The sequence below is a fragment of the Suricata suricatta genome, chromosome 5, assembly GCF_006229205.1.
Source record: "Suricata suricatta isolate VVHF042 chromosome 5, meerkat_22Aug2017_6uvM2_HiC, whole genome shotgun sequence".
In the NCBI taxonomy this organism is placed as follows: Eukaryota; Metazoa; Chordata; class Mammalia; order Carnivora; family Herpestidae; genus Suricata; species Suricata suricatta.
In genome coordinates, this window is record NC_043704.1 from 67,974,814 (window position 1) to 67,996,268 (window position 21,455).

General features: G+C 36.6%; 1 protein-coding gene across 1 annotated transcript in view; it reads left to right on the top strand.

The window, feature by feature from the left end:
- Nucleotides 1-21,455, top strand: part of SLC49A4 (solute carrier family 49 member 4) — an 80,779-nt gene that overhangs the window by 53,341 nt on the left and 5,983 nt on the right. The window contains exons 6-8 of the mRNA XM_029939447.1: nucleotides 831-898; nucleotides 3,952-4,079; nucleotides 16,232-16,414. Of these exons, the coding sequence (XP_029795307.1) occupies nucleotides 831-898; nucleotides 3,952-4,079; nucleotides 16,232-16,414 (379 nt within the window). The remainder of the gene's footprint in view (nucleotides 1-830; nucleotides 899-3,951; nucleotides 4,080-16,231; nucleotides 16,415-21,455) is intronic.

The window sequence follows — 21,455 nt, forward strand, 5'->3', positions numbered from 1 at the left end:
AATCTAGGCAGCATTTGTAGGTTGCTCTGAGAAAGTTTGGGCATGAGGTGAGGAAAGAGTTAAGACATTGAATAGATGGAGAAGCATCATCAGGTAGTGAAAACAGATCACCTCTGTTGGGCACTTCCTGTTTGCTGACCCCTGATCTAAGTCCTGTGCGCTGATTAGCCCTTTTAGTTCCTTTTACAGATAAGACATAATCTGTCCAGGGTCAAAGCTAGTAAATGGCAGGGTTGGAAGTGCTTTCCCAAGAGTGTAGTGAGCTCTGTATTTGAAACCCAGCTCAAATTCTCTTTTCAGCAGTCTCCCTACGTTCTCCCCTCCACATTGCTCTTGCTCTCACTCTGTCTCTCTTCTGTGACCTCTTGATACATCTTTAATTATTGCCAGATGTTTTAACACTTATTTCCTAGTAGTTTCCTGTGTATCGGTTTTATTTAAACTTCTTGAGGTCACTGACCATCTTCTGTCCTTTTCCTATTAAGCATTCTACTACAATGCTAGCAATGCAGTACATACTTGAAAACATTTGTTTATGACACTGATTATTTTGTGGATTTAAATGTTCCAATACAAAGTTAAACAAGGATATATTAGATAAAGTTGTATTAATTAGTCACATGTGGATCCTTTCATTTTATTCATTTTCTTAAATAATATTTTCTACATTTGTTGCCATTTAGCTGTTCATTATATATTGAATTATACACATGTATATAATATGTATATAATATATAATATTTATATGTTGAGAGAGGATCTTTTTTTCTTGCTTTCTAAATTGCAACATGTTAGTCTTATATTAAATGCGTCTGCCACTTGCTCCACAGGTAGATGCTGGCTGGATTGGATTTTGGTCCATAGTTGGAGGCTGTGTTGTTGGAATAGCAATGGCAAGGTGAGGCTGTTTTTTGTTAAACATGTGAGTGGACCAAACCGAAAACAAAAAAAATGGCTCCTTTGATCAGTGTTAAAATTCAGGGAAAAATAAAACAGGGAAAAGTCCAAAAAGGACACTTGTTCAGGCTACAAGAAAATTCACATGCAATAAGAATTTGCTGCTATAAGAAACATTCTCAGGAGTAGTCTGCCCTCAACTCTTTTCAGAGGATAGAGATGTGTTTCCAGTGTAATTAAGCTGCCTGTCTCCATATTATTGGAGAATAGCAACTACAAAATGAACCCAAAGAAAGGTGATACAGTAATAAAGGCAAACTGATTATTTATCAAGAAGAGAAAAGAATAATTTGTAAGAGCATCTTTGGAACTTTACATGAAAAGGGAGTATCTGATTAGCAGATATTTATTTTTGGTCTCTTTTGGCAGGTACATCTTTATGTTTATCCCATTTTGATGAAAAGTGTCCATAAAGACTTCCAGTTTCACCAAACTCCCTTTGATCCTAACTCATTATGGCAACACATTTTTAGGAGTCAGAAGAAGGAAAGTATCTTATTTTTTCTTAAAAAAAAAAAAGAAAGAACAGAAATATCACTCATCCAGGTGACTGCTTATAACCACTCTTGGTGTTTCCAAAGAGATAATAGTCATTCGCTTCCCAAATCATTTACCCTGTTTAATCAAAAACAAAATTAGGCAATCAACTTTACCAGAAAGAGAAAAATCTAATTACCTATTTGGAGAGATCAAATAAGATATGTAAATCACCTCAATTTCTAAATACTTAAACATAATTGACACAAGACAATATATCTAGACCTTACTGTTTGCATAATGTTTCTGGGATAATGAAAGAATAAACTGACATTGATTTCTAAATCACGCTGAGGTTTTTGTAAGTTAGGGAACTATAAGAATAAAATCTAAAAGCTAAAGAAGAGGAATAGGAAGATGGCATTTGTAGGAAATCACTACACAAATACTGAAATACATTGACCTGTCACATTTGACAGAATCACATCTAATTTTTCTAATTAAATATCCAAGCCAATTACAGTGAGTCATCATTTACCAAATCCTATTCTGAGCACCAGATAGGTCAAAAAGGGAACTATTATATATCAGAAATGACATCTCACATGTACCTTTTCTTTATCTTCTTATTGTAAACCCTCAATTTTATCTATATAGAAATAGAGCCAGCAGGAAAAATGAGAGTGAGGACATTTCTGTTTTAAATTTGTTGAAAATGCAAGTTCTAAAAAATACTACCCTTCGTCTTGGATCTAAAGTCAATTGTAGCTATGTCCTAGGCCTAGAATCAATTATAAAATTATGTTCATAACACCATTTTGGGGATCCCTAGAACAGAATGTCCTTATCGACATTAGTGTTTGGGTGATTTTTTTGGGTAATTATGTTTCTAAAGGCCACTACCAAGTATAGTACTTTGATGGTATTAGCCCATTTGAAAGGACTAGGTCTACAAAAATAGCAAATCACAGTGGTCAGTTTATTGTTGTGCGACCTGGCCCTGTCAGCTTTCTCACTGTTCACGTTTATTCAGTTCTGATTGTACCATAAAACTATTTTATTCTCTCATACCTTGTCTTTTGCCTATCAGACAAGTACGTTCTTGTAGGATGCCAAAACATAAATAAAAAAAAAAGTGTTTGGTGGGCATGAAAATTGTTTTTGGAGTTTCTTGAGGGAAATTTCTTTCAAGCTGTGGAATGTTTTTCAGAGTACATAAGAATTTTCTGCTAGTGAACTTTAATAGTTGAGAACAAACCTAAGTCACTGGGCAAAGATGCATCCATTTTTTCCACCAAAAGATGGCATCAGCTGTCACAGGAAGCTATTTTAGTCCAGATAACGCTTACATGATTAACCTTATCATGTCAAATAAGCACAAAAGATAGTATTGAAAATATTAAGAGGGACAGTAATGTAATTGCAATAGAAATTAAAATCAATTTTAAAACTTCAAAGTAGAAAAAACACAGTAAATGTTCTATTTGGGATGGGATCAGTTTTTGTACAGCAGGAGCAATTCTGAAGGCCAGAGTACGTTGTATGCAGGCACAGCCAGAGGATTGTGCCTGTACATATTAGCAGATGAGGAAAAGTAAGTGGGCAAATGGAAAAGTTATGGGTCAAACTAAACAATAAGCATCTCTACCGTTTGCCTTTTAATTTCACTTTAATTCAGAAAACAAATTTTGAGAACTCAAAATGCTATGACACATTAGTCACAACCTTTGTAGGACCATAGTCATTATTCCAGAGCTACATCCTTGCTCTCATGGACCTTACTAATAGGGAAGACAAAAAATAAGTGCAAAACCAAGAGAAATGCCAGTAGAGATAAATGCTGTGAAAAAAAATAGTGTGTGAGGGCTTCTTTGATGCGCAGGGAGAGCTTTACTGAACTGACTCCTGAAAGACCGGAGTAAGTGGGAGCAAGTCCCGTGAAGAATGCCAGCATTCCCGGCACACAGGACAAATACCAAAAATACATACTGCTATAGGAAACAGCCCTAGCTTGTATGAGAACCAGACACGGGGCTGTCCAACTGGACAATAGTAAGGGAGGGAGAGCGGAGGCAAAGACCAGATCATATAGGACCCCAGCAGCTCTGGGGGTAAGCATTTGTATTCTCTGAGTTTGAATTTTGGGAGAGCCATGTTCGCCAGTTGATGTCAGCAAGTTAGCCTGTTTTCTAAAACTAGAATAATATATGCTCATTATAGGATGTTTGGAAATTATAGAAATACATCAAGAAAGTAAAAGTAGCATTTAAAAAACACAGAAGCCATCCTGTAAGTTATAGATCTTGAACAGAGATCACATTTTGTATGTTTTGTAAGAGAAAAAATCATTTGCCACAATATATGCAAAATGTACCAGTTAAAAGATTTTTTTTTACTTGCTTTAAAAAGAACTGGAAATTTCTTCAAGAAATTGTTGTTTTATGAAAGTGTGTCATTGACTTAAATAGTATTTTAAAAATCCAAGTAGAATTATAATAGAACACTGTTTCTTTTCAGGTTTGCAGATTTTATCAGGGGCATGCTGAAACTAATTCTTCTCCTCCTGTTTTCTGGGGCTACACTGTCATCCACGTGGTTCACCCTGACCTGTTTGAACAGCATCACACACCTGCCTTTAACCACAGGTGAACACAGACTATTTTGAACTTTGAAAAGATATTTTCAGTTCACAAAATTATATAAACCCAGACAGTAGGAATTTTTCTTGTTAGAAATATAATGGAAATATAACAATTATTGTTGTAAAACTGTGAAAATTCTAAAACTAATAAATATACAATAAGGTCTCTCACATCCAGGTATCAGGCTTCCCATCTAAAAAGAGTTCAAGAATAACTAAAAATATTTTCATTGGTATTTTCACATGGAAAAAAAATATAATCCTTAGCCTAAACTCATAGAGCATGGAAAAGCCTATTTCTTTTAAAATTCTATCAGAGCGTAATACAGAGATTTTTATCTTCTTTATAGCCGTTACATTGTTAAGCAATAAGGAAAATGAACAAAGGCAAAAAGCTATGATTTCTGAAGTATACACCAGTAAAATTCTTTCAACGCCTATAGCTTATTCATTCTTCTTACATTAGGTTACAATAGGTTATTCTTGCATTGTATTTTTGTTTTATTTTAGAGAGAGCATGAGCAGGAGAGAGGGGCAAGGGGGAGGGGGGAGAGAGAGAGAGAGAGAGAGGGAGAGAATCTTAAGCAGGCTCCATGCTCATCACAGAACCTGATTTTGGGCTTGATCCCATGACCCTGTGATTATGACCTGAGCTGAAATAGTCAGATGCTCAACCAGCTGAGCCACCCAGGGCGCCTGCTATTACGTTGTTATTAATACTGTCATTTGAGGGTCTATATTAGTTTACCATGGGTACTGTAACAAATTACCACAAATATGGTTTGAGACAACACCAATTTATTGTCTTACATTTCTGTAAGTTAGAAGTCCTACCTGGGTCTCACTAGGCTAAAGTTAAAGTGTGGGCAACCTCTAGGGAAGGGAAAAATCCACTTCCTAGCCTTTATTGACTTCCAGAGGCCACCCAGCTTCCTGGATTCCTTTCCTCCATCTTTAAAGCCAGCCATGGGTAAGTGCTCCTCACACAGCATTACCTGCACCTTTCTTCCAAGTCATATCTTCCTCTGAGGTCTAACCTGCCGCTCTGCTCTCCACTTTTAAGGATCCATGTGATTACACTGAACCCACCCAGATAATTCAGGATAAGCTGTCAATTTTAAGGTCAACTGATTAGCAGCCTTAATTCCAGCTGCAGCCTTAATTGTATGCAGACAAAAGGAACCTTTCTCTAATGGAGTCCCCATGAAACACACATGCCATTGGACAATAGGCCCCAATAGAGCAACTTAAGATTCTTGTTTATTCTTACCCATACAAGTGCTTGTTACAACAAATAATCCTACAGTCCTACAGCCTACCTTTATAACAAAGAATCCTATATTCTACCTTTATAACAAATAATCCCATAATTAAACACATAATCCAGTAGGTGGCCATTACTTGCAAGTGGAATAAAATATCTGCATCTTAAACAGTCTTTTATTTAAAAAAAAAAAAAAAAAAAGGAAGGGGGTGCCTTGGTGGCTGTCGGTTAAGCATCTGACTCTTGGTTTCATCTCAGGTTATGATCTCTTGGTTTATGACTTCGGACCCCCACATTGAGCTCTGTGCTAACAACACCGAGCCTGCTTGGGAGTCTCTCTTTCCCTCTCTCTCTGCCCTTCCCCTGCTGACTCTTTGTCTCTCAAAATAAATAAACTTCAAAAAAAATTTAAGAAAGAAAAGGAAGAAACAATAACAGAGCCCTCTTGATCTATAAAACAATCTGTCATAGTATCTCAATTTGGATTTATATGCTCTGTTATAAAAGGACCGGCAATTTATATATCAAAGGTATCAAAATTTTCAAAGACAGCCTTTGAACTCACAACCCTGCAATCAAGACCTGAGCTGAAATTCAGTCAGATGCTTACTGGACTGAGTCACCCTGGCAGCCCAAAGACAGCTTTTATTTTAGAGTTCCTACCACTGACAGTGACCTTTCATAGGTTGCCCGATATCCACGACTACCAAACTGCTCCAGGCCAGCTTCCCTGGAGTCCCACAGCAAACTCACAAGAGCAGCATGGGTTATTTTAAATTTCTGTGGGAAATACAGAGATATCCTATATCTGTCAGACACTTTGTGAACCTCTAGTTCAAGAGAGTTCCTGGTTTCATCATTAGATCCTACTACATTCTTTTTGATGACATCACATCTCTGCAGTCACCTGCTGTGGTAAAAAGCAAGTGCTGCACAAAAATCAGGACCAGGAAATATCAATCTGATCATAAGAGTTGATCCCAAGATTTGAGAAGTCATGCAGTGCCCATCAGATGCATGCATCTCATTAGTAAGCAATTGTGGTGATTTGAGAATGAAATAAAAATATTTTTTTCAATATCTAGATATTATTTTTTAAATAGCCACCAAATTGTTAGGGTGGTTAGGGGGTGTGTGTGTGTATGCTTGTTTGTTTATTACATTGTTTGGGCCTAACTATGTAATTAACAGAATTGTTAGCTATTTCTTTTGGCCTTGGGGCACCATGAAGAAATTATTAAGGCACTAATGTTGCTGCAAAGGAAGGTTTGGAAATTTCTGCTTTGTACCATCCTGCCAGTATCCTTCTCTTTAATTTTCATTGCTTTGCCTATAAAACCCAGTTGTCCAGAGTTTTGGGTACTGTGCATTTTTGTATACTAACATTCCTACGTTAGAGTTTTGAGCAACTTTGGCAAGTATTCTGGGCCAGAATTTTTTATTTTACTTTATTCTGGTATAATTTCGTAATTTAGCAGTTGCACAACATTCTGGTAGAATAATTTTAGTTTACAACTCCTCTTACAGCATTGCACTAAGATTTTTGTATGCATCTGTTAGATTTTATAAGAACAAAGTTGAGAGTACATAATGAACACATTTTTCCCTTGAATTGCATGTAGAATATTCATTATAAGATATTATAGTCATTATTTTATGTGCTTTCTATTTAACTTGATGAATTAATAGTTTTATCTCTGGAAAGTGGCAGTAAGAATGAGTTTCCTTTTTTACCTTCTTTTTTTGTCTAAGTTTGTAACAATGAGCATGTTTTAGTTTTATAATCAGAAAAAAAAGTATATATTTGAAAATATATATCTTTTTAAATCTTAAGGGAAAATTGATATAATTGACCCTGGTCAGGACTATGTTTTTCCAATCTGTCCTTGAAAGCAATTATGTCAGACAAAAAGGAAAGCAGAATTCTAAATTAAATCAAAGCCAGAATTGAAAGATTGAGTTTGTGTGGCCATCTTAACCACTGAATTTATAAATTCTACTGCTATTTTTAATTGCAAGTCAGTTTTTGAATATCACTTAGAAACTTTTGAAAGAAAGAAAGCCCCCAAAAGTTCCATTTTTAACTTTAAAAACACACAAAAACTAGATTTTTCACATTCCTTCTCTGAGTGATCATAGTGGGACTCTTTTTTCTCTTTCCCTATACCATTTAATAGTTACTTGAGTGTGTGTCTTATCTTCCCTACCAGTCTGAAAATCTGGAGCATAGACTCGTGCCTTATAAATTCTTACCCCCAATTCTCAACCCACTACCTGGCATCAGCCGTGACAAATGAATGAGTGAGTGAATGAATGAAGTGTATATTACCTCCATTTTGTTGTTGTTTTAAGTTTATTTATTTACTTTGAGGGAGAGAACAGGGGAGGGGCAGAGAGAGGAGAGAGAGAATCCCAAGCAGGCTCTGCTTTGGCACGGGGCTCCATCTCACAGGATCATGACCTGAGCCAAAATCAAGAGTTGGACACTTAACCTACTGAGCCAACCAGACGCCCCACCTGCATTTGAATCTCAGTAGATATGACTTACTGCAAGTAAAGGCAACTGTGGCCACTCTTTGTTATTCAGCACTAGCTGTAGAAATGCAAAAGGGCACATTTTAATGGAACAACAGAGAATTTGAATAAATCTGTCACAGATATTCTTACTGCCTTTGTAAGAATCTGACCTAATTCCTTTTAAGTAAAAGAGGTTTCATGAAAGGGAACTTACTACAAAATCTAATTATAGACAAATCTAGACCTTTAGACTGATATTTAAAGCCAGTAATGGTAAATTCATATTTCTTTTTTTTTTTTTACCAGAGTCATTCTTTTTTTCATGAGGAAAATATCTAGTCTTTTTCTTATTTCTAGTAAATTTAGTATTCCTCTGTTACTTTTAAATAACAGAGGAATCTACCTGAAAAGTGAAAATGTATGTATTAGTTATAATTATTGACTTAACAAAGTAAAAGCTAGTTAATTTTGTTCAAGCCATGTTTCAAAGTGCTGCTACTGCTAGAACCTTCTGTTGAGATATTTTGTGGTTACTGATCTTGATATTCTTGTTCCCGTCTCTATGGAAGAAAAACTGGATCATTCCATTCTATCTAAAGATGCACTGGGGTTTTTCTTATGTTCATTTATTTTGAAAGAGAGCAAGCGAGCACAAGGAGGGCAAGAGGCAGACAGAAAAGGAGAAAGAGAATTCCAAGCAAGCTCCACACTGTCAGCACCGAGCCTGACGCGGAGCTGAATCTCAGGACCCTGGGATCGCAACAGGAGTCAAAGTCAAGAGTTGGTGGCTTAACCAACTGAGCCATCCAGGTGCCCCATAAAAGTGCACAATTTCAATATGTGTCCTTGGCTTATATACATCCCCTTAAGGGCTATCAGCAGTATACTTTTATTTCCATAAGGAGACTCAGTATTTATAGTTGTATTATATGTTTATTAATTGAAGTATCTTCAATAAGGCAAATAAATGCATGACTAGATAATGTGAGTTTAAAAATCTTGAAGCTTATTCTCTATACAAAGTTATGAAAATGCATTTCACCTTATCTGGAAAGTAGACTTTAGCCCTGTTCGCCACAACTCACACAGTCATTTTTCACTGAACAGCTAAATGCTTTGAAAATGGCATTTTGAAAAATGTTAGCACTTTGGTGTTGAGTTTGCTGAAACAATATAATTTGAGTTTTAGCAGAAGTGGCCTTGAGAGGTTCTTTATCTAATTCAAGTTACTGGAAGGCCTCAGTGGCGAAGTCAGAAATAGAGTCGAGAGTAAGGGGGAAAGATAAGCTAGACACAAGCCCCTTGAGAAGGATAAGTGACTACAAGCTGACTTCAAGTGGTATTTGAGGAAAAAAAAATACTCGGTTGTATTGAAACGCACATGACATGTATAGGCTAGAGAGTGATCTTCAATATATTTTGATGTATCTTGCCTTTATTAAGATAATTATGTCCCATTTTAACAGCATGCAAAGAAATAAAAACATACATTTACCCCAAAATGGAGGGGAAATGAGAAAAGTCAGAAAGGGATGATGAGTATGATTAAAGATATGCACACTCTTAAATTAGGGATTTTAAGGAAAGAAAGGTAAATGACTTTATTCTTTCCAACTTTATGAACTAGAAGTGACTGTTACTCATGTTCATGACTGATCAAGAAGGAAAAACTGGAAGGTGGATTAAAAGAAGAGAATGGATTTGTGAAAAACTGTAAATGCAAGAAATGTTGATAGAGCCTATTGAGCAAGATCATATAATGTTTATCCCTGGAGATTTTCGAGAAGAGAAATGAGTCTGTAAACAGACTGTTTCTGGAAGATAGAGGGCTGATGCAGGTGATCAGTGTTCCGTGATGCAACTGTGCGTTGCCTTCTGTAGAACTGTAAGTAGTTCTTTGGGAAATTAAAGTTACTGATCAGCCTATACCTATGATATCTGATAGTACAACCAGTCTGTACTCTGGGCCTACTTTTCAAAGGATTATTAGTTGCTCTTCGTTTCTGTGAGATAACTACTTTGCCTTTTAGCCATAAGAGACTCTAAACGTAACTGTCAGCCTTTATAGGACTAACCTATGCCAACAAAGAGGCTAAACAAGGGACACAAAATAACATAAAGAAAATCATTGCCGTTAATGAATATTGCAGCAAAATATGCCCTGTTCTCCTTCGAAACCACGGTTTCATGTACTGGATGTTTTAATCAGTGGCAGATCATGAAGGCCATAGCAATCATTTTTAGGAAGAAAATCGGAGGCTGAAAAGAGAGGCACAGGTCAACTATATAGAAACGTTAAACCAGTGTGTGTGTGCATGCACATGTATGTCTCTGTATATTCAGCACCCCCAAAACCTGTGAAAAAACTGTAAACATATTGTGCATGTTTAGTTTCTCTCTAGACATGTGTCTTTATTTCCTGAAGGAGTATTTTCAAATACAATATCAAGGTTAATTTAGATTGTAGAAATATTTTTAATAAAAGTCTAATCTAATAATTCCCAGGTAACTTTCCTAACTTATCATAAAATAAAATTCAGTCAGCATGCATAATAATAAAATGTATCCAATAAAGTATATTAATATTATAAACCAACTCTTTAGGGAAATTTCTTGGTTCTAATCCTTAAAACTTATTTTTAAAATAATATTTTAAATAAAAATTTATTGTGCTATTTTATAATCTTCCTTATTTCTTATTTATAATACTTCTTAACAAAACTGTAAATAGATTTTCATTTATTCATATCTACCAAGAAGCACCTATAAAAGTTTTCTTTTTAATATATTAGTTAAGCTTTCTACCTAAATTTATTTGTTATTGATCTACTTAAGTGAACCTCAGTTATCATCTGATATAATTTATCATTCAATAAGTGAGTCGCTTCCATTAAAGTCCAGAGATACGCCCGTCTCATTGCAACCAGAATACCTGGATGAGAAAGCCATTCCGTGTCCCACTGTTTATCAGCTCTGGGTCCTGGAAGTTTTCCTGCTATGGAGAGAACTGATTTGGACCAACTCAACTTTCAGGACAGGTTAGCTCCCTCCCTTTTCCACTGACACCCTCAAAGTGCTAACCTGTCCTATCTGGCCTTAGCTTTAATCTAAACATCCACCAGTGCTCACAGGCTGCCCTCATCAGACATGGATTCCCAGCTCTGACCAACACAGTCATTGTCTTCTAAACCTACCATACATGTCAGGGTTTTCCTTGAAACCTATCACTAATCAATTCTAGCACACTTTTCCTACTGTACTCAGCACCAGATAGTGTAGGCCCTTGCTTCTCATGGTTAGACATAGCTTTTTTTTTTTTTTTTAATTTTTGAAAAAAGAATGAAGTATAATGAGTATAATTATTTTCTTAACACTGTGCATACAAATGGCTATTAAGCCAATAGGTGTTGATCATATTTCTTTAGATTAGGAGTCATTTGAGGATAGAGTGTGTCCTATTTACTGTTCCAGCACAGCAGCTTACAAAAAATAGGCACCTGATAAATGGTTTTGGAAAAACGTTATGTTTTCCCTATTATATACTTAAACAATAATTTTTGAACCCATTTTACATTTATTATGATTAAGGTTCATCTTTGTAACTTTTTGGGTTTTTCATTTTGTCACCTGTCTTAAGTGCAATCACTTCCAGCTTTTAGTGTTAAACACGGATTACGGAAGCATGCCTTTTGTGTTAATACAGTTGAATAAAAGAAATACCAAGTCTTATTTGGGGTTTTGGTTTTGTTTTTGTTTTTTGTTTTTGTTTCTCAGTCTGACACAGTGACTTCGTGCTAGATTCTGTACCCCTTAATGGTATTTTTAGCAAAGCTAATTTACATTGTTTCTAAATAAGTCATTATGACTTCCAGAACTTTGGTCACTTCATCTGTAAAATGCTCTCTACCTGCTTCAGAGTCAATAAGGTGATCAAATATAATATATTTGAGAGCAGTTTTAAAAATGTCTTAAAAATTATGTAAATCCAAGATTAGAAATTGTTTTAGTTATTAATGATATCTTGAGAATCTTATTAAGTGTTGAATGGAAATAGTTCTTATCTGAAATTTTGTGATTTGTTTTATAATGCCTAAGGTTTGAGTGTTTGTGTTACTAAAAATGTATTTATACACAGTTTTATCTCCTTAAAGTTAACTAATATTGGGAGCAAGAGTGGGGGAGGTAGTAGTTTCAGGATTATGATCTAATTCATGTTCTTGAAATACGTCCATTGTAACTGTATTCTGTGCTGCATTCGACTTTGTTTTTCACAGTTTGAATTGTGGGCTTGTGAAATTTTATTAACTTCTTTGAAAAAACTCTGCATCAGCATTGTGTTTGTTCTGCCAAATTACCTTGACTTGTTAATTGAAAGGCAGTTTATTATAATTTTAGTATCAGCACTATAGAAAGTCATAGAAATATTTAACAATTATGTAGTTTGAGCCCTCTCTGACGAGCAGGAAATTATCTTGTCTGCCTGACTTTTCATAGATGACATTCACACACTGGATCTGCCAAACCAGTGTATAAAGATACTGTATCAGACTCTATGGAAGTCAAATTCAAATCTTCTTTGTGCTTCTACTTTATGCATGTCCCAGAGCACTGGGGAGTATATGAAATCAGTCCTGACACAACTACTTTTTCCCACTCTGATTATGAAGATCTTAATTTAACCCTTTCCTATGTAAACTATTTTTATTCTTTATGCACTGACAAGTGATTTCAGCACATCCATCCAGTGTAAAACAACCTCTTGGTCATCATTTTTACATAATAGAAGAAGCAAACACCAAGAGTGAAAGAATTAAATGAAAATACTTGCTTTTTCTCTAATTTTTTAATGTTTATTTTATTTTTGAGAGGGAGAGAGACAGACCATGAATGGGGGAGGGGCAGAGAGAGAGGGAGACACAGAATCTGAAGCTCCTAGCTGTCAGCACAGAGCCCAACTCAGGGCTCTAATCCATGAGCTATGAGATCATGACCTGAGCTGAAGTCAGATGCTTAACCACCTGAGCCACCCAGGCACCCTGAGAATACTTGCTTTTTGATTACTGGCCTCTGAAGTTTTATCATCTATCTCAGCCCATTTATCCTGTGTGCAATAGGAATTCTTATAAAATGAAGTAGGAATATTTGTGTCAGGATTCTGCACAAGGACTGAGTTATATGGCTTCCAGGTGTAGACATTAGGTCTAGGGGTCTTGCCACCCAGTGATAGCCATTTTTGAATCAGTGAGCTAAGAAACTTGCATATGGGGGAGTTGGATCAACTGCTATTTCATTAATTTATAATACAGTTCTGTTGTTTTTAAGTAGTTATGATATGCACAAAGTAAATAATTCAAATTCAAATCATAGGAAAAAGATATACAATAAAAAATGTCTACCCTCTGGTGGCCTCCAGTTTTTTTGAAGTTTCTTGGGTATTTTCCCAGAGAATTCTGTCAACTTACAAACAACAGTGTGTGTGTGTGTGTGTGTGTGTGTGTGTGTGTGTGTGTTCCTTTTAAAAAGATGACACACTTTTCTGCACCTTTTTCACTTACATGCCTTAGATATCATTAATATCAGTATAGACAACTACTTCTATTTTTAATAGTTGCATAATACATCTTTGGATGTTTGGTAAATTTTTAACCAACCAACCTCCATCGATGGACATTTAGCTCGTTTTAATCATTTCATACTACAAACAGTATTGTAATGAGTGTTCTCTATATTCTTCTACCTGCATAGCTATAGGATAAATACCTAGAAGTGGAATTGCTGAGTCAGAGTAAGTACAGTATTTATTTTGATAGGCATTTTCAAATTATCAGAAGATGAACTATTTATAGTTCTATCAGCAATGTTTAATTACTATAGAAATTTTATCATTCCAGTAATATTCTCTCTTCCCTTCCTAGAATTCAGATATGTAGGAAACCAAAATCAGAAGATTCTTAATGAACATGAAATGAAACCAAGGGAGTTGCATGATCTTGTAGAGTTTTCAGACAGGGGTCTCTGCTTCACCAGGCTCTACTTCTCTGAGAAATCCTCTGTGTGTGTGTGTGTGTGTGTGTGTGTGTGTGTGTTTCTTTTGTACTTTTTGCTTGAAAAAAATCAATAAAACCAAACCCCTCTTTTCAAGACTTCATACTGATAGTCCTCTTTTTGTAAATCCTTATCATTACATTATCATTCTTTCTTTTACAACATGCAGTTGTTCTATTACCCACAGATTGTGGGTAATTTTTTACTTTGACTTGCCTGATTACAAACTACATGTGAAGTTATATTTCAGACATTAAAATGTCAAAAGGATTATTTCTGGATGTGTTTCCTAAAAACAGCTGATTCTTTTAGTGGTTTGTGAATCTTTAAAAGTAGCACTTCCCGGTTCTTAAGAGTTGGATTCTTCTTGTCATTTATTTCAATATTCTCTTATTTTGAACTCCTAGACTCATGTGTGTTTGGGTCAGTAGCCATCTCTGCTCCGATTACCACTGACTGACCGTTAAATTATCATAGAGTGTTCTGTAGATAGAGTATGCTAGAAAAGCTACCAGTGATATTCCATCCCTGCATTTGCTAATGTGGCACTAATGAGTCACATGCAAAAGGGAATATGTTGATTGGTTTCTGTGATATGTATCTAGTAAATATATAGTGAGCATAAGGGGTTTTGTTTTTTAAGGATCTTGGAAGTTACTTCATATTTTAAATGGTATTTATTAACTATCAGATAGATGCTTCCTGTTTAATTCTGTGAATAATTTGGTCACTGTTTTAGCGAATAGTGTGTTCTTTATTCATGGTCATCCTTTTGTCCTCTCTTTTCATATGTGTCTCCAGTCAGAGAAAATCAGTATAATCGCCAGCTATTTGTGTTATTAGAATGACTAAATATTTTATAATCCTGAAAGGCTAGTGTAATTAGAGGAGGAAATGGAAGTTGAGGTTCCAATACGGAAATTTTTTCCCAGGGCATCTGGGTGGCTCAGTTGGTTAAGTGTCGACTCTTGATCTTAGCTCAAGTCATGATCTCATAAGTTGTGGGAACGAGCCCCACATCGGGCTCTGTGCTGACAGCATGGAGCCTGCTGGGGTTCTCTCCCTCTCTCTCCGGCCCTCCCCTGCTTGCACACTCCCTCTCTCAAAATAAATAAGTAAATATTTTTAGAAAAGAATTTCTTTCCTTAACAAATATTTTTATTTAAAATATTTTCAGGGAAAAATAAAATGTTTTCACAGGAGTTCCCTTCTACTTGCTAGATGGGATGCTGCCCAGTTATGAACAATTTAATAAAGCCAATTAGATCTTCAGAAATTCTCTTAAAAAAAGAATTCTTAAAAATAAAAAATATTTTCCTGATAACCTTAGGCTTAGAAAAATTCTACTCATTATTATCTGTGGGTATGATATGCTTATTAGTCTAAAAGGGATGTGTTTTAAGTTTCTATGTGATATCATTTTTCTTTCATTGGTTCTTTTTTCACCTTCAAATTTAAAATAATGAAGGTTTGTAGCTATGAAACAATTATCTGGAGTGGGGTGTGTTTCCCTAGACATTCTTCTAAGAATAAGAATAATGCCCTTATTCAAAGATTTCACCACAGAATAGGGATAATGGGCTTTTTATTGCTAACATGGGATCCTAACCACTATTTATTATACATTTCTGGGTGAAATTTTTTTCTATCTTCCAAAAAAGGTTACATAGTTTTGATATTTTTTCTCTAAATTTTTATTTAAATTCTAGTTAACCTATAGAAAGTTATATATTTTTTAAAGAACTGTTGACATAAAACTCATTCCAAAATTGAAGACTAGTTATACTTTTAGCATTTATCCAGGAGTTACATACTAAACATTTTTATTTAGTACTTGAGGACAATTACTACCCAGTCCTGTTGAATTATAATTTTTAGTAACACTTCATGTTTCTTACATTTATTCTTAGATATTAAGTTCTTTTTACAATTATAGAAGGAGTTTAGATTTCAAATTAAGTTGCTGTATTTTATCTAAACCTCTGTCTGCGAGGGGTTTGACTGAGGGAGAAGAACTCTTTTAATTCTATATTATAGTGGTGAAATGATTACAGTGGTGAAATCATTTCTGTGCTTTGAAATAGTCCAAACCGAAACGATAAAGCAAATACTGGTGGTCATCTAGCAACAAAACCTTCACGTATCTACTCCGCAAAACCTGAGCAGAGGGCTGACAGGTACGTGAGGCTTTGTCAAGCTTTATCAACTACCACTGAAAAGACATGAAATTCCAGAGTTGATTCTTCTGAAAGAGAATACCCAGAAGACCTATCTGATATGACTCACTCCTGCTACCCTGAAACTAAAATGTTTTTGTGTTTTTATTTTAGTGACATTATACGCCTCCTGCATCCTCCTGGGAGTGTTCTTGAATAGCAGTATACCTATATTTTTTGAGCTTTTTGTGGAGACTGTCTACCCAGTTCCAGAAGGAATTACTTGTGGAGTTGTCACTTTTTTAAGTAATATGTTCATGGGAGTACTTTTATTTTTCCTTACATTTTATCACACAGGTAAGAAATTTGACTTTTTATTGACTATCTAAATGTGTTACGAGAGAGGCTTGTGGCACTGGTGTATAGGGAATTTATATGGAGAATTCTCACCAAAGCAAATTACTTTGACAAAGCTTTCAGGTCCCTAAAAAATAAAAAGGTCCTCCGTTTTGTTTTTCTTGAAATGCATCGTAGCCTGATGTAATGCACCCTCTCTCCCTTGAGTTTCTGGTTTAATTAACCCGGACCGGGACCCTGTATTTGTAGTTTTAAAAACCCTCCAAGTGATTCTAATACAGGGGTTCTTGTTGAGAACCACTGGTATACTGCTTTTTAAAAGCTACTTAGAATCTACTGTCTTAACATAAGGTACGAATTAATGTCAGGGGTAGATTTGTGGTGTCAAGCCTTAGAGATGAATGAGAGGTCACCCAAGGAGTGGGGGGAAGGTATGGAACAGCATTGTCCAGTGGCAGTGCTCTGTGTGCTGTCCAGTACAGGACCACTAGCCACCCGCAGCTAGGGTGAGAAAGGGATTGGACTTTCTGCCATTTTATTTTAATTAATGTAAGCTTAAATTTACATAGCTGCACGTGGCTAGTGGCTGGTGAGCTGGTCAGCACAGGCACAGAGTGAAAAGAAGGTTGAAGTGAGAACCCAGGGGGCACACCTTTGAAGAAAAGGGAGACCCTTACAGGAGAGGACGGGATGGGGCCCTGAACTCGGGTGTTCAGACAGGAGTTCGGAGAGGAAGTAGTGTGCACGGGCACAGAAGCAGACACGTTTCCCGGGGAGATTGTGAAGGAGCTCCTTCTTGAAGGCACCTCTGCTTGGAAGCTGTTCATCTGTCAAGAGCTGGTGGGAAGTAGTGGAGAAAGGGCTTCAGGAGGGAGTGGAACATTAAAGCCACCTTGGAGGGCTGGGAGGAGCCACCGCAGGGACAGCTGGAAAGTTTGCTGGGCTTGCTGAAGGCAGGCTCTCGGAGGTTGGGATCCCTGGGTTTGTAATGACTCCCGTTTTGCATAGCTGTTTGGCTTTTTCTGATCCTCTTTCTTTTCTGGTCCAAAATCTGTCTCACTGTTTTGGAAATTTTGAGCATAATTATCTAGCATTCTTTCTTGCATGTTGACGATTTATACTTGTGATTCTTGAATGTAAAGTTTTTATTAATTTCTACTAGGCTTATGTCCTATTTTATTTCCTCATCATACACAATCTATTATTACTACGCTTTTTTTCCTCGTTGCTTTTCTCTTAACTGCTCACCAAATACCAGTAAATTTGGATAATTTGTACATGGAAGAATCTAATTTGTAAGATTCAAATGTAAGACATGCTCTAAAGTGTGACACTGAGAAGCCTAATATTTTATAGGAAACTTTTCGACAGGCTTATAATTGAAACAATAGCCACGATAACCACCTTGACTGGAAAATACATTTTTGAAACTTTCAAATCTGATGAAACAGAATCTGGCCTGGGTTTTGAACAACTTTTAGCATAGCATTTTCACCTAACAGAAAAAAGCATCCAAATGATTGATATGTTAATTTCTTAATATATATAATTAACGACAAACTAGATTATTTTCATCCATCAGTAATGCAGGTGAAGTAGGTTTTAACTTTCCTAAACTTGATGTGAGGTCAGTTACTCATACGAAAGAGAAAGAGATTAATGAAGCCAGACCACTGTTGACAGTCCTCTTGTAAACATGTGTTTCCATTAGAGAAAATGCCATCAGGAGGTGTTAGAGTAAGGTCTTTGCTTCCAACGTGTTTTTTTAAACAGAACAAACAATTCCAAATAGAATAAACAATTATTATACATCAGCTTTAATCCACTTCAGGATGCCACAGCTGAAATTAAGAGGCTTAATGCCTCCCGTTTTGCATGGTGAAATATGAGAGATAGCTGTGTTGCCCCTTCAGGTGATAGAAACAATTTTCCAGCTCATGGACACAGCTCTGCTAAGTGGTCCCTGCAGGCTGGTAGAGCGTGTGTTTTTCTGCCTCTGGAAATAGTTTCGTGCTCCCAGTATATAAAAACAACAACAGGAGAAGCCCGATAATGTTATCCTCCAAGAAACCTCTTGCATGTGGCCTCTTAAACATAACATATGTTTGTTAATCAGTTTAAGGCAGAGACTACCCCCACACTGACCATGGAAGAGCCCCGTATAGTCCTGACCATCTTGCTTGGCCAGTAGAGGGTCTGTGTCACTGCTAGTCCAGCTGCAGCTTTCACCTTGTTCAGCAGAGACTGGAGTCTGGAGCAAGTGCCCTAGAACTAACTGCAGTCGGTGCTCACCTCCATTTTGCAGATTCCTAGTGTCCAGGTACAAGCATATATTTTTGTTTCTCTGGCATAGGTAACAGAAGAAACACCAACGTTTCGGCTAATTCCTGTGTCACTGATATAATCAAGGATTTATCTAGCTGGGTGGAAAATCTTCCCTCTTTTTGCTTGGTTTCTGATCACATGTTTGTATACACATCTGTGTGGATGTTAAAGGTTTCTGCCTAGTCTCCATGATTATTATGAAAAAAATAAAACTTTAATGATTAATTTTAATCCAGCAAGATGATCTTCAGGGAAAAAAAAACCACTTCAGTATGTTTTGACATTTTAAAGAGTTAATGAGTTTTTGACAAAATCAGTTTGAGGATGCCATTATGTTCTTTATATGCTTTAAAATATATTCTCATGTTCTACTTTATAGTTTGTAGCTTGTTCTGAACTTTGTATTGTTTGCTGTCTTTTGTTCTAGAAGCTTTGCAGCAGGTTATGGCTAAATAAACCAAACACCTCAGGCCTTTTATTTTTGAAGTAGCTGACCTCATGAATCTGAGGCTGCATTGTGGCTCAAAAGGTTCAGGAGCCTGGCTGAAGGGGGAGGCATCGACTGGTAGTTACCAGAACAAGTTCACCGGATGTGGACTAGTGAGGAGTAATTTTATATGTAGGGAGTAATTATACAACGTTATGGTCAGATCCATTGGCTACTTAGGTGGAGTGAAGAGAACAGGGCATTATACCGTGAAACCATGATGTCAGCAGGCTCCTCTTGAGAGAGAATAGAAGCGATTTTGTTCAATCATCATAATTCAGGTTAAATCCCCAAAGAAAGTAGAAGGTTGGTTCTGGAGGGACCTGGGACCAGACAAGTACTCGAAGGTTGTAGAAAACAAAAGCATAGCATCATTAAAGGTAAAGGTGAGATGAAAAGTAAAAGAGTGCATCTAGAAGAAAACAGTAAGAGGATGAGCAAAATCCAAATAGATCAATCCCAGAAGAGCCTCACCATTTGGTGCAGAGCCCACTTCACCGAGCAAAACATAGCATAGCACGCGTCCAAACTGTAAAACTGGCAGGGAGTACTCAGGATGCAGTGTATGTAATAAATGGCAGAGAACCAGCAGAAGAAGAGAGAGAGGCAGATGTGTAGAATGGATTCACATTTTCTCTAGTGAAAGACCAAGAGAAGGAATATTAGAGAACTGTGCTCCTTTTAAAAAGGTGTCAGGTTTAAGAAAGTTTCAATGAATCAGGACTCTGTCGGTTCAGTTACGTCATATGACAGAAGGACAGCAGGTGACTTTGCTATGGGAAGGTCATGTCAAACTTTTAAGCAAGGCATTTCCTGCTTATTAGAGCACCTAGGTGTGGTTTATGTGAATGGTTTTCAGCGGGAAAATGTATAGATGCATATCTTTTTGCTTTCTGAAATGGCAAATAATTTTGAAGAACACTTGCAGTTGGTTGAGCCAAGTGAACTTAATTAAAAGGTGGCCTTGACTTTTCAGAGAGAGGCACAGTAGTAAAAACCAACCGTAAACCATAACACTAAACAGCAATTATGGGGCATTTTTATAGGTTTCATCTGAACCCAGGGAGAAGGAATAATTTTACAACTGTGATGAAATAAAAGGTCTGCTTTGGCAATATTCAATATATTTCTAGATTTGAGGAGAGCAAGCACAAGTCGGTTGTGACTACATGTGTGTGACTCCAGCTCCCCATAAAATACAATCTCTTAAGATTTAGAAAATGTCGTTGTTATAGACTACTTTGTCAGGTACCATACTTTTTTTTAGCTCTTGCTTAAAATTTGACCTTAAAGTCAGAATTTTCACTTTTAATATAAACAGTATGCTGTTCTATTTTACTGCTTTTTCTCTCATTGTTTTTTTTTTTTTTACTGCTTCTTTTTGCCTGTTAAAATTATCGTCAGAAATCCAGAAGCTACATGGTTAATATAAAAGCTGAAAATGCTGGTGTGTCGTTTCAGGCGATACCAGAATAAAGACAAGATTCCAGGGGTCACAGCCTTCCTGGGTGTTTAGATTATACTCAATCCAAGTAAAGCACAGATACAGCTTTGCATAGAAATACCATTGAAATATATGTCTTTGTTGTATGCTATAGAATAGCATGTCTGGCTTTTAAAATGTAAAAATTGAGAGGTGGGGAGCCTGCTTTTGTAAGCATATTACAGGAAAAAAAGGTATTTCAGCACCTTTTCTTACCACTCGGTTTTCTGATTTCCATTCCTGAGCATAAATTGCTCTTTTAGCCATATGAATTATGGATTGAACTAAAGCAGCAGTGTAGAAATCTTTAGGATGATTTTTGAAGATTAAGGCACTATTAGTATTCTGTAGAAGTACAAAAGGAAAATATAAACCTATAGCAGTGCCCAAAGGGAAAAAATGTACCAGGGGGCTTTTTCCCCTTCATTTGTTGTTGTTGTTGTTGTTTTCGTTGAAGTTGATAGATAGATAGACATTAAACTAGGGACGTTATCCCCACCACCAACCAACCTCTTCATGCCAGGGGGCTGCTCCCTTGTGCTCCCAGAGCCTCAGGACTGCCTGCCAAGGGGGGCTGGGGAGAGGGAAGCTGAACAAATGCACAGCTCAACGGCCACTGGAGCCAGAGGAGGCAGCCACGGGCAGCCCGTGAGCTGGTGTGTCTTGGTAGCATGAGGCTGGGATTGGCCGGTGGGCAAGCCCTGAATTCATGAGCGAGCAGTTTTGAAAAGCATGTTCTTGATACC